At 37.3% G+C, this 14,125-nt stretch overlaps 1 protein-coding gene across 20 annotated transcripts in view; it reads right to left on the bottom strand.

Moving 5' to 3' along the window:
* The window catches only part of EPB41L2 (erythrocyte membrane protein band 4.1 like 2), a 111,999-nt gene that overhangs the window by 22,238 nt on the left and 75,636 nt on the right, over window positions 1-14,125 (bottom strand). For 19 of the 20 annotated variants that reach the window (XM_035319898.1, XM_035319912.1, XM_035319902.1 and 16 more), the window contains 4 exons: window positions 12,795-12,947; window positions 11,083-11,180; window positions 6,703-6,875; window positions 2,734-2,915 (listed from right to left, as the gene is read on the bottom strand). In XM_035319898.1, coding sequence (XP_035175789.1) covers window positions 2,734-2,915; window positions 6,703-6,875; window positions 11,083-11,180; window positions 12,795-12,947 — 606 coding nt within the window. Of the gene's footprint in view, window positions 1-216; window positions 1,196-2,733; window positions 2,916-6,702; window positions 6,876-11,082; window positions 11,181-12,794; window positions 12,948-14,125 lie in introns of those variants that run through there. The other variant, XM_035319916.1, reaches the window with a different exon arrangement.

Genomic DNA, 14,125 nt, shown 5'->3' with positions numbered 1-14,125 from the left:
GTGATTTTAAAGCATTGACTTTTTTAAAATTCAGCTATTCACTTTTCAGTTCTTAACAGAACTTCGGAGATGTGCATTACGAAGTCAATGTGCTCAGGAGACATGCATTTTAATACACAATCTGATAGCGCAAATAGCAGAATTTTTTACTATTTTAACAATAGAAATTTTAACAATAATTGCAGATACATTTTTTCACAGCAATTCCAGTATTCAGATTTATGTGCTCCTAAACATTTTGAACTACAAGCTATGCTATACGTAGCTCAGTATCATTAGAATATAATGAAATTATGCATGCTGTATGAATTCAGAACAAACGAACAAGAAAACCCCAGCTATCTATTGCCTAAAAATCCATGAATGGCAGTTTTTCACAAACAAGAAAAGTTAGAAAGATAGATACATGTCTGTGTATGTGCCTACTCACATTTATACAGGCATGTACATACACATATCCCTGTCAGTGTGTAAAACTGAGGAAGCCTCCGGGAGAGCTAGCATAATAGCTATGCAGTGTCAACATTTAAGCAACAGAATTACACACCTCCTCTTCCTCTGCTTTGTCATTCAGGTCACTGTCATAAGAGGCACTAAATGAAGTCGCCTTAGGCTCCAGGTAGCAGAGGGACAGAGCAAGAGGAAGGGAAAATGTGAGTGAAAGAGGAATAGACTGGAAAGCAGAGAGAAGCAGCACAAAGATAAGGAGAAAAGAGGGGATGAAGGAAGGAGAGGTTATAGGAACATAGTGCTGAAGGCCAGGTGGGAGGAAAGAGATGCAAACATCAGGAAGGCTAGGAAAACTAATATAACCATCCTCATCAAGCAGCGAGTGGAAACTAAAAGAAAAGCATTTGATAAAGCTGAATGAGACACACAACTCAGTGTTTTTGTAGTCATTTTTAAAGACTTTTCCCTCCACAGCAGGGGGGGCTTGACTAGCAGGAGTTCTCATAGATTCAAAGCTCTTATTTGGTGAACCTATTTTATTTTTCTTATGATCTGGTGTTTCTCTCATGGAATTACACTCCAAGATGTCTGGAATGGTAAGGACAGGCTCCCCAAGGGGATCTTCCTCTGAAATATCTGAAAGCATGTCCATCTCAGGGATAGGTGACAGGTTTGTGAGATGGGATGACACAGAATGGATGGGTAGTGATGGTGGGTGTATGTGAGTGAGCCAAAGAAACAAATTCTGTGCACAGTGGAAAATGAAAGCACAACAAAATGCAGGTTTGTAGGCACAAAAAGAAGGAGAAAAAAAAGAAATTATTCGTTAGTGATTTTTTTTTTTTTTACTTTGGGATAGTTCTACTAATGCAATAGAAATGCCAAATAAAAATAGAAATCCCTTCGTGTTTTACAGTCTACTTGTTTATTTTATGGGTTATGAAACCGAACCCATTATGAACGCTTTGTTCTCCGGCTGTAAAGAACTGTGCACTTTGGAACTGTAATAGTCACTTACAGCAGATGGAAGCAGACAGACATTCAAAGCTTTGGCAGAAAGGTCAGGGGACAGTGCAGTACATGAAAGACAAGCTGGCACTGATACTCAGGTTTGTAACCATTTCCTCTAAGACTTAAAGAGAGCTTTAGGGGGAAAAGAAAGCTGTTCAGAGAGTTGGCATACGTAACAAAACCTTACTGATCAGCTTCATGGAACAACTTCCCAAAATACTGTTTTTTTTTTTTTTCCCTTCCCTTTTCTTGATTAAAAGATTGAAAGATACTGCCACTTTGGAAACAAGGGAGAAACATCATTTTACCAAGCCCAAATTCAAAACACAGTAACTTATTTAACCATTTTTCTCCCATCAGTAAGAGCTGTGTGCGCCTTTTCCTAGACTAATTCAAAATCATTTCAGCTAGCTAGCAAGCAACAAAAATGCAACCATTGGTATTTGTTCCCTTCCTACACTTGAATGTAGTGGGAACACATCAGATGCATGGATAAACTCAGCAGTCCAAACTTCACCCTAGGAATCAAAAGGATAGCTAACTTCCAAAAACATGTGAAAAACATTACTTTTTAAATATGGAAGAAATTTCTGAAGAACTGCCAGAAAAAAGTGATATCACAGAGAGAAGAGCAGCAGATTACATCACGTAACTCCAAGGTTTTAGGTGATACTCTGGAAGGAAATTTTTCCATGAAATCCTACAAGATCTAAGTTCAAATTTTTGACCTACTTCCACAGTAACTCCAACACACAAGACAAGTAAATGGTTATTTGCAACAAACAGACCAAAATACTCAACTTTCCATATAAATCTATACCTCAGATCAACATAAGAGTGTTTAAGGGATGAAATAATTCTGCAGTAACTACTAAAACAAGAAGATTGTCACTTATAATTCCTTGAAAGCAGTCATCATACACCCAGATTCATATAACATATACAACTGTGGACATGCTAACAATTTTTAGGTCTAAGCAAACCAAGGAATTGAATAAAGTACCATTTACCCTTTGAAACATTTTTCCAGAACTCAGTCAAGCTTCCTGAGAATTCAAGTTATATTTATAACACTAAAAGAAACCCAGAAACTCAGAAGGCTGCCTTCATTTTACCTTATATATACTCAAGTTAAACCTACAGAAAATACTGACAGTTTTGTTCAAATATTTAACATGGTGTTCTGTGTGATTAGAAGTGATAGGCACTAAATAACCACACGTGCATGCACACCACATGAACAAATAATCTTGGTGTGAAAGAAAGCCATACCTTTCCATCCTGAGTCAACTCTAATTGTGGAGTTTTGAGCGGGCTCATATCATCTTCTCTGCCACCTTCTTTCAACTTGCCCTGCCCAGCAGCTTCAAGGTCAATGATTTTATCTCCTGCAGACTGCCTTCCTGCAGTAGGGAAGTCTCTTAGCAGATTTTGGTCTGAGATACCCATAGGAGCTATTAGAGAATCAAATAATTTTGGTTAATTGGAAATAAGTTAGAATGTTTTGTTTTCAAGACTTAAAATGATTTTATGCTCATGTCAGCAATGAGGAATACAGGCTAGTTACTGAGTGACACAATAGTTTTCAGCTTCTTGGCTTTACACGAAGTCTATGGTTCTCACTCCACTGATGTGAACAGCAATGTCCCCTTGTCTATAATGTGTGCCTACTGTGCAAGGGAAAAAAAATCAAAATCAAGTAGGTATTTAATTATCAAGCTTCTGATTACTCATAGATGGCAATTTAAAGATACTGTTCTGGGGACTGTGTTAATCACTATAATAAAACATAGAAACAGGTGACTGTTTCTGTGGAGATTCACCATCCTGAAATGACTGTTTTAATGCAATACAGAAATGTCTATGCATATAACCGTCACAGTATTTTTGTTGTGGAAGCTTAGCATTTTTCACAGTTTTTGGCATTGCAGAAACAACAGCTCAATGAAAGCAAGACTTCTCCTCCCTATATGCTTGCAAAAAATGGAAGGGAGAAATTAAAGTATATGTATTCAATATATTCATGTAATGTAATCGAACAACAAGAGTGAAAGGCCTTCACTTTTTTCCCCTGTTGTGGTTTAACCCATCAGGCAGCAAATCACCACACAGCCATTCACTCATCCTCCCCCCTCCCTCTCTGGGATGGGGGAGGGAATCAGGAGAAAGAAAAGAAAAGCTTGTGGATTGAAATAAAGGCAATTTAATAGGACAGAAAAAATAATAATAATACCAATATGTAAAAAGCAAGTGATGCACAATGCAGTTGCTCACCACCTGCTAACCGATGCCCAGCCTGTCCCTGAGCAGCTGGCACCTGCCACCACAGCCAGCCACCCCCCATAGATTTGCTAAGCATGATGCCATATGGTACAGAAAACGCCTTTGGCCAGTTTAGACCAGATATCCTGGGTCTGTCCCCTCCCAGCTCCTGACGCACCCCCAGCCTACCCACTGACAAGACAGGGTGAGAAGCTGAAAAGTCCTTGGCTTAGTGTAAGCATTGCTCTGCAACAATTAAAACATTGGTGTGTTGTCAACGTTCTCATCCTAAATCCAAAACACAGCACCATACCAGCTACTAGGAGGAAAATTAATTCTATCCTAGCCAAAACTAGGACATCCCCTCTGATTCAGTGTAACAGGATTAATGAGCAAGATGGCTTTTTTTCTTCTTTTCCAAATAAGGATGGCTGACTTGGTCAAAATAGTAGGAATGGAGTTCATTAAGTTAATCAGCCTTAATAAGTGTAACTTTGATATAAACTTCATTCGTTTAGTAATCTTCTGTAGAACGTTCATATGCCCCCAAAGTCTTGGCTTTACAAAGCCAAAGCACAGAAAGTTCAAAAAGGCTTTTCTTTGAGAATCTTTGAGGGATGTGGTTTTTGATAACAGTCTCAGCCAGATCCACATCAGAGACTCTCTCTTAAACTGCTGAGAAGCAAGACCTCCTAATGACAAATGTTAAATTTTGAGCATTAGGCTTTGAGGGACTCTCTAATTAGCAAGTCTGCAACTTGAGCTTTTGATCCCTTCTTGGATGGCAAATAGAGCACTTCTTGGGTGTATGTCTCTCAAGTTCCACAAGGGCAAGAATAACTGAACAAATCACAGAGTAATTTAGGTTGGAAAAAACATCTGGAGTTCAGCTAGTCTGACCCCCCAGTTCAGAGCAGGTCTAATTAGACCAGGTTGCTCAGGGACTTGTGTAGTAGAGTTGTGAGCATTACCAAAGTATTTGAAAATATAAATAAATATTTATATATTGAATTATTTAACTGAAATTTCTTACGTCTCAAACTTGCATCCACTTCCCATCGTCTTATTGCTGGGCACCTCTGAGAAGAGTCAGCCTTCTCTATACCTTTCCTGTATGTAGACAGGGATCTCCCCACACCCTTTTCTTAAAGCTGAAGGTTTATACGTCTCTCAGCCTCTCCACATACACCACGTGCCCCCAGCTTTCTGACCAGCTTGGTGGCCCTTCTCTGGGCTCACTGCAGTATGTCAATGCCCATCCTGTACTGGGGAGCCCAATGGTGGACACAGTACTATACGCTTGGTCTCACAAAATACTGAATAGAGGTTAAGTGTTACTTTTAATGGGCTGGCCATGCTCTTGCTAATACAGTCCAATAGACAGCTGGCCGCCTTTGCTATAAGCACACACTGCTGACTCATGTTCAACTTGTCCACTGGGAGCCCCCAGGTTTTTTTTGTGCAAAGCTGCTTTCAAAGCAGTTGCTCCTGCGGCACATAGTGGTGTATGGTATTATTCCACCTCAGATGCAGAACTCTGCATTTATATTTACTGAATTTCATTACGGTTTCTTTCAGCCCATTTCTCCAGTATGCTGAGGTACCTCAAGCAGGAGTGCAGTGAGGGCATTAAGACTAACTCAGAGAGATGAAGTACTCAACTGTAGATACTTGGGAGGAACAGTGGTACTGGACATGCAGTTGTCCAGAAAGAAGAGGCAGGGATTCAGTGTACACTTTCCAGGATTTCTCCAGTTTCGAATGTACACTCGCAGAATGACCTACATGTTGACTACTGCCTGAAGAAATAACAGGATTTGATTTTGCATGATAGTTTAAAAAAACTATTACGACACAAGAGATCCCCTGAAGGGCTTGCTGAAGCAATCCCTGAGAGTTGGGCAGAACTCAAATTGTTTCTAGCCAGAATAAACAAATTGAATCAGACAGTTTGTACTGATGTAGTGACAAGTCTTTTGGTTTCTACAAGGACTCATCAAAAGCTAGCAACTCATCACAAGCTAATAGAGCACACACTTTTGCCTATTTTTTGCTTAGGCCTTCAGAAGGTAACAATCTGTACGTTTCCCAAAGAAGAGTCCTTTGCTCATCTGGCCCAATACAGAAGAATGAAGATTTGGAAAAGTAAAAATATCCTACATAAAAAATGTCTGGAGAAAATAAGGAAAAGTTAACAGCTTAATTGCAACAACACTCACATCATTGTTACTGTTCACTTTTATTCTAGTAAAGTTGGGTATGCCTGAATCTAAGTCAAACTGTCATTTTTATGAAGATTTTTTTATTGTTGTATCTTTCAGAAGCAATTTAGAGTAAAGCATGTGCTTCTATGTCTCTTGCACATACTACTGATATACTCGCCTTTGCAAAGTATGTCTGTTTCCAGTAAAGGAAATCAGAAGGTATTTCTGTTTAGTCAAAGACCAAATATCAGTAACCACACATTTTAGATATTCGTACAACCTGAACAGAAAGCTTGTGGGCTGAACACAGAAGTAACTAAGAAGCACACCAGAATAGCAGTACACTGAACAAAGTTACACAAAAACAAGAGAAACTGCTTGCTTTGCCTTTTCTACTTTGGCACAGAGCCCCAAAGGGAGGACAGTCCAGGGCCCCAAAAATGCCACTGACCATACAATTCTAATCAACAGCATATAGTACATGCCTATCTAGTAAAACAGATAGGAGTATTGAAGTACATGTCTAATTTAGAATCCTCCATATTTTCACAGCAGCGCCATACAATTTAGGAAGTGACTGAACTTACTGCTTAACCTAACATTGATATGTAAGTAACAGAAGTAACTACTCTTCACTCCACCCATCAGAAACAGAAATTCACAAATTTGTCAATTGATATTTTAGGCATCCACAATGTCAACAATTTTAAATGTCACTCAGAGCAGAGTGACAACATATAATCATTACACTGAACAAATAAGTCAAATTTCATACCTCCATCAAGACTTCTGGAAACACGTTTGCTTGAAGTGCGCTCAAAGTATGGAGCTGGTCTGTCTATGAGGTTGCTAGCCTGTCGTGTCTGTGCTTGTGTACGTCCGCTGTAGCGAAACTTAGAACCCAAGGTTAGAAACTTTGCTTTTGGAGGCTGTTCTGGTGATAGAAGTCTAAAAAGTAAATATGAGTAAAGTCACTTGTAAAGGCTTTATTTTACCTATGTAATGAGGTAGTTAAACAGTACTTATTATATTGCAACTTTAGTTCACTAGGCATGATTTGTGCATTCTAAGAAATGATTTTACATGAAATCTGAGAACTTCTAAAACAAAGCGTATTATTTAGTATTCGCATTTAGAGTTGAAGTGCTGCTGATAATTACCACGTTTTCCACAGAAACTAAGCAAAATCTTTATCTTTTGATGTTATCTAGATTAAATGCCATTTTTTCTGGATAGCTGAGGCAATTTCAGGTTTATGTAGAATACCTTTCAGATCTTTCTGCTTAGAACATTACTTGTAGGGGAAACCATACACACCACTTCCACTGTCTTTCCTATATTCTGAGGTACCAATATGACAGATGCTACTCCTCAAAGTTAGGGAGGGAATGGTGTCCCAAAGCTGCACAGCAGGCTGAATCAAGTGGAAAAAGGCTCAGATGGATATAGAACTGTCACTCAACAGTAAGAAGTTTAATAAGCTAGAGTCAAACCCCATTTTATTTATATTGTGGTTTATAGATTTGTATATGTTGCTCTCTGTATATAAGGAGAGTGGGGAAAAAAGGCATATCATGAAAAGGGTGAAAAAAAGATTCAGTTACGAGTAGTATTAATGCTGGATATGTATATTTGTACCTTTGTACCTAAGTGTTGGAGTCAGTGTCAGAGAAATTCCTATTAACAGTCCGGCAGAATTTGCTACGAGATATTCTGCAATTTTCTAGTAGTTTTTGACACTACATGAATTCAAGTGACTAGTCCTCTAAGCCTCCCTGCATTTCATTATGAAGACCTCAAGCTCTTATTCTATATCCTCACCACTGCTTATACTTTCTGCTTTTGAAGTCTGAGCCACCAACTTCAGCACAAAGGGTACTGTTTCCTCCAGAGCCAACCTTGATGATAGGATCAGTCATCACTGTAACAACTCTGCCCAGTCTCAACTTCTCTAGAAAGGTCTTTGTTTCCCCTGAATCTTGATGTTGCCCCTGAATCGTAGTGCTGCAAATACACTTAGCCAGCATGGTAGTCTCTGTCTCCTATTCTCCCTCTGAACATCAGCTTCTTTCAAGCAGAACCAACAACTACCATGCCTATTGTACTTATGATGGCAGAGATACGCCAGAGAGACATAGGATGCTGACTTTGTTTTACTCGTTTGAACCATTTGCACAGGGAATATCTGTGACAGTGGAATCAGATCCAGAATACATTTAGTTTCCAATAGTGGGTTCTGAAAACCGACAGTCATTTTAAAGACATTTCAGTAAAACTGAAGGATTTTCAGATACTTTGCAAAAAAGAATGGTGGGAGAGGTAGAAGGCTACCATTTTCTCTAAGAGAGGAAGTTTATATCTTTGCCAGGGTGCCGGCCAGAGGGATCCAATGCCTACAATGCATACACATGCAACTGAATCCTAATTGGTTCCATCATATTTTATAAGAAAACAATTTTCAGGACAGACTAGTCTACCCCTCTGCACTAAGGCCACATATAACAAAGTCACAAGTATCTGGAGCTTCCCTTTTTTTGCAACTATAAAACAGCCTCATGCAATCTTTGTCACAAATATATTTCTCCACATTATTTCCAAAACAGAGTATATTCTGCATTATGAGGAAAAAGGCTAAGAGTGTTTTTCCAAGGTTCCTTCTGTTCTTTATTTCCCGGTATTGGCAAAGCTACAGCATTAACTGACATTTTTGTCTTCCACCCTGATGAGAAGAACTTTTAATCTTTGAATGTGGAAAACACAAGATAAATAGTTACTCCCTGATTAAGGGCATTTGATTTTATTTATTTAGGTATTAGAAGTTTAATTACATAAAAATAACTAAAGACTATGTTTGTGTCATTTTAAGACATACTGGGGACACACTAAAACTATGTTGAAAAGTTCAAATAAAACATCATAAAGTAGAATTATAAGCATGTTTTGGATAAGATCTGAAGTTGCAAACTAAGCTTACCTCAAAAGATTAATGTAAGTATATCTTCTGACAGTATTTCTTAAAGCAAGCTATTGCTCTTTGAAAACGTTACTGGAATCCTATAAGGCTGAGCTGATACAAGCAAATCCAGTGCCTTTTAGTTGTCATTTTAAGTATAGTTCATTGCAAATTTCTATAAACTTCACATGCTCAATGAATTTCCCATACTTTATAAGAAGGTGGATCTTAATACAATTATTTGAGAAAAACTGAAACATTGGAAAGACAAATAATACAAGGAATCTTAAAGTGTTATATAGGGCATGCTGGGAGGTCTGGAAGCTAAAAATGTACATCTAGATTTAATGCAATTTACTGTAGTATACACAAGCAATACACATGAAATGAAAAGAACTATAGCTTGCACTGTAGCAATTGCTTCTGCTGTTTATCTTTGTAGACAAACAGCTGGATTTATTTTACTGTTCTTAAATCAGGATGAGAGGTTTTGAGGATTTTCTGTCTGATGACATCAGTGGAGTATATGATTTTACAGAATGGTTGAAATATATGTTACATAATTCTTGTCATCATGTCATGCCTGATTAGGAAAAGCCACTTCTGATTGGAATGAAATCCAATTAATTTTATTATGTCAGAATTTCTGTAGTAAGATTATCTGATACATATTAATACTCCTGAGAACTTTTATATTTGCAAATGGTAGTTCTCAGTTTAGGATTTTTGACTACTGTGAGATTTTCTTCTCCATTTAGGTCCATTTTATTACTGTAAAAATATGAAATATAGTTCTTTGCCAAAGCAGGCTACTGCATGAATTATTTTAAGAGCATTAATGTTCTTGCCTTTGCAGAAAAGAACTGTATGCCATTTGTGGTAACAGACATTACCAGCCAAAACAGACTTCAAATTATGAAGAAATACAGAATGATGGACTATTTAGATTAATAAACTTAACTAAGGAGTTCTAGTAAGCATGAAAAAAATAATCATTTCAAATTAAGTGTTTTTAAAGTACTTTGACTGTCAATCTCAACATAAACACTAACATTGCATTCAACTATATTCTACATTTCTGAATCCAGAAACTGGCCAATGACACAGTTCTATTGAAGAGGTGCCTAAGCATCATGTTCCTCAAGTTCTCTGAATATCTTTGCCTAGCATGTATGTTCAATTTATACCTAGAGTGCAGCCACAGGATTGGATCCACCTTAAAACACTTTCTTCTTTTATTTAAAAAGTTACTGAAGGAGAAAGCTTAACCCTTTACATGCCCTTTTTACAGTGAGAAACCTAGATTCGATGCCTATTCAATGCATGAGATTCAACCTAAATCTATTACTCCTGAGCTGCATGGGTACATGCACTCCTTCATGGAGATTGTGTTATTCTCAAAAAATTTGAAGATTTTTCAAATTACTTCTCAATGCTGGAAGTAGAAAGAGAAACAACTCTGTTGTTACAGTAGTCATTGACAAATAGACCGTAGTTTCAATAATTGATTCAGAATTGTGCATTTGGCAGTTACTGAGAAAAAATGCAGAGAAAATTAAGCACTTTCATAGAAGTGCTTATAATGGACAATAATCTCAGACACATGGTCCAATTTTTTGGGTGGTCCTTTGGGGACTCAAGAGTTGGACTCAATGATCCTTGTGGGTCCCTTCTAGCTTGGGATATTCTATGATTCTACATTAGGATTTATTACATAAACAAACAAATAGCACTCTGTTCATTCAAGTGATTCTCTGCTCTTTAAAGAATGACTGAACTCAGTCCAGTTTATAAACAAGCAAAAATTCAGCTGTAAATATTTGAACAGCAGAATATACTGGGAAAACTGCAGTGAATGAAGATTAACCGTCAAACCCACAGCTTCTTTTGAATGACTATATTGGCTCTTTAGGTTGTCGTTCTGAAAAGTAGATCTCTCAGTAAATACTATGTATGATTACTAGTTTAGTTCCATACTGGTAGCATGCTGAAGGTTTAAATGACACTTACTTGTACTTTAGACCTTCAGAACTGGTAATTCTGTGTCAATGACTCGCAAGGTATCTTCTGTCTAAGAGGTGTTAATAGAGGGAGGAAGTAGGGGAAAAGAGGGGATAAACCTTCTCAACTTTCCTCATATAATTTCAAGGAAAGATATGAGCATACCTGGCAAAATGGGGGAAGCAGAGAATTATCATTTACCTGAAGAAAGTATGGTGCTCCACACAAACCTTCCATAACCTTTTAGCAGCCCGGTGGTTTGGCAGTTTGAACCCAATAGTGCTCTCAAACTGTTCCAGCTGGAAAGAATCCACAAATAAATTAACCCATTTCCTTAAGCTAGCTATTAACTAGAAGGCAGAGTTCAGATAATTCCATTACTACACCAACCAGTAATTCTCCTGTCATAAGTTTGTAAGACTTCAAAAATACCAGTTTCCAGCCTTTTAATATAATTATACTGGGTGGGCTAGTCATGACAGGTAATAAACACTTTATCACTTCCTATCTGTACCAATGACTCTTCTGAGAAATCCAATAATACTTTAGTGTTCCTTGCTAATTTTCTGACTAGCAGCACAATACACTTTTAAACTACATGAAATAATTGTACTGCAGTTTGTGCTGCACATTTTCCTTGGATTCAATACCAGTCTGAAATCCATACTGCAGCGTCACTCTTACTGATGTTTCATTATATATCTATTTTTAGCAAAAATATTACATCTGTTTATACATATGTGTTTCAGAAGTTACAACAGTATAAGTGTTGTACTACTGGCATTTAGACTTCAGGCTAACCACAGCTCCTGTCACTTCATGTAAAGTATTTACACTAAAATACTTTAGTGATTTCAAACTGATAGTGTTCTGTACTTTAATAAATCCTTTTCCAACAAAACAAGGTCTGGGAATTGCTCTGTGAACTTTAAGTGTGTGCAAACAAAATAAATGCTTTGAGAAATGATGAGTTAGCTTTATGAGATTGTGTAGAGGCTAATAATTTGTTTTGGGGCACTTAAGAGATCTGGGAACTAAAATTAAGCTAGATTTAAATATGTATCTTTAAAACTTGCCTAATTGTTTATAAGCACTACAGCTGATTTTGTATCAGAATAAAGTAGCCATACTACTTTTATACAAGGCTGTGGGGAAAAAGGTGACTTGTCATTTAAAGTTTTCATGAATTTAAATTTGAGTTTAGCAAACATATCTTACCCAGAATAATTCAGTACATATCTTACCCAGAATAATTCAGGAATAAATTCAAACCTTTTCCTCCATTTAGCTCTGCAATGTCATTAACATCTTTTGCTTTATTTATTCACACAGCAAAAGCTACCCTAAACATTTTAGGGTATACATTAAAGAGTTCATCATTCTGTTTTCTACAAAGAATTTCCAGTTAAAATGTACTCAAAATGTAAACCTCTCTCCTTCATTGACTCCCATAAACTTATAACAGTAAGTGGAAAAAAAAAAGTTGACTTCAATATTTCCACAGCAGCTAACAGGAAGTTAAAGCTCCCTACAGGACAACTCAGATCTTTGGTTACATCCATAAATCTAGCGGCACTGACATTTAGTGAGCAATTATATCCACAGAGGAAGAAAGGCTGACTCTCCCTAGGGGCTGCAATTTTGTAAAAATGTGGACAGTGTAACTACCTTTACTTGCAGTAAAAGTAAGTTACAGGATTGCATCTGTTACCTTCCCCCTCCAAAAAAAAAGTGCTGGAGTCACATTCATTAATCATCAGAAGTGTTTCATACAAGCAGTAGAATCTGATGAGAAAAATAAAACTCTTAAATTCTGCTCGAATCCAACATAAGCCTTCCAGGGTGCCTAGTAAAAACTGAGGCTGGATAGAAATGATCAGACAAAAAAGGCAAGACAGAAAGATATTACTTACTTCTGCTGGCCTGATTTTGATGTAGAAATTGCTTCGCTTATAGGAAATCTTCAGAATTTTTGGCCAAGCAAAGCGGTTGATCCGTAGTCTATCTTTGTAAATGAGCAGTCCGTTAGCACATACACCCAGCATGATATCGACACCTTCAGAATCCTATCGTGTATGAGACAATTTCATAAAAATCAGTTTATTAACATCCCAAACAAGTAATTATCTCAGGCAAACCTTGAGGAAAGAAGGCAAATGGGACTTGTTTCATATTAAAACCTGAAATACCATGACATTGAGATTGTTAAATAAGAAATGACCAATCGTAACAATTTTATAAGAAAGGATTTGGACTAAAGTAATGACTGGCCCTCCTCTATCTGCACTTACCTCAGTTCTGGGATATTTAGATATTCTGCCAATAAGAAAAAAGTCAACAACTATGAGAAGTATGGTGGGTGTACCAATGATTTGATTTCTAATACTGAAAGAAGTGAAAGTAAGAACAGATCTTTCCAACAATCAATGAAGGTCAGAGCAAATTGGTGACAGTGATCTTTTACATTCACCTACTATTCCAAAGAGGATACAGGAAGCAATGGATACCTGGCTGAAAATATCAGCATAATAATTTCAATCAAAGCACTGTCACGCAGGGTTTCTTAGCACTCTGTGCCACTGACAGTTTGATGCCAGTTCAGCAGGCTATAGAACCAAGGAATTACTGGTAAGGCTTGGATATGCTGTACCATCGCAGAGTAATATGGCATAATCTTATGTCCTCACAAGCAACAAATCAATTGCATCGAATGCTAACACTCATTAAATGTTGCTTTACTGGCATAAAAATTAGCTGCAGGTGGACTCTGGCAAACAGCGATTCTAATGCTTTCAGACACTTCACTATGACAAAGGAAAGCTCAATAAAACTCTTAGGTATGCAGGTTCTTTAAAGTGCTTCAAGTGAACTGCCAGGCTGCACTTGTATTAGAAAATGCATAAATATTCCAAACATATTTAATGTACATGAATAAAAATGTAAGCATATTTCATTCAAGTGTTTTGAAGAAAACACAAGAAGTAGTCTGGAAAATTGCAAATGTAAGTGCTCAAAATTTCTGTAGGTGTCCATCTCCAGTATTTTAAAGTCTTGGTTTTCTTCTTTATATATAGGATTGATATGCTTACAATGCATTAATTTTCCTCATCATTTGAGACTCTGGATTTGTGGGAGGGACTGAAAAGGGAACAAGGGTTAGTTGGCTTGTAGGATTTTTACATTAAAAATCCTAATAGAAATGCAATTTTGATTTGACTCATCGAGAGGGGTGAAAAAGAAAAGC

This window comes from Oxyura jamaicensis, chromosome 3, assembly GCF_011077185.1.
Source record: "Oxyura jamaicensis isolate SHBP4307 breed ruddy duck chromosome 3, BPBGC_Ojam_1.0, whole genome shotgun sequence".
NCBI classification, from domain to species: Eukaryota; Metazoa; Chordata; class Aves; order Anseriformes; family Anatidae; genus Oxyura; species Oxyura jamaicensis.
The sequence above is the reverse complement of the archived record's forward strand: the minus strand, read 5'-3'. Positions and strand labels throughout refer to the sequence as shown.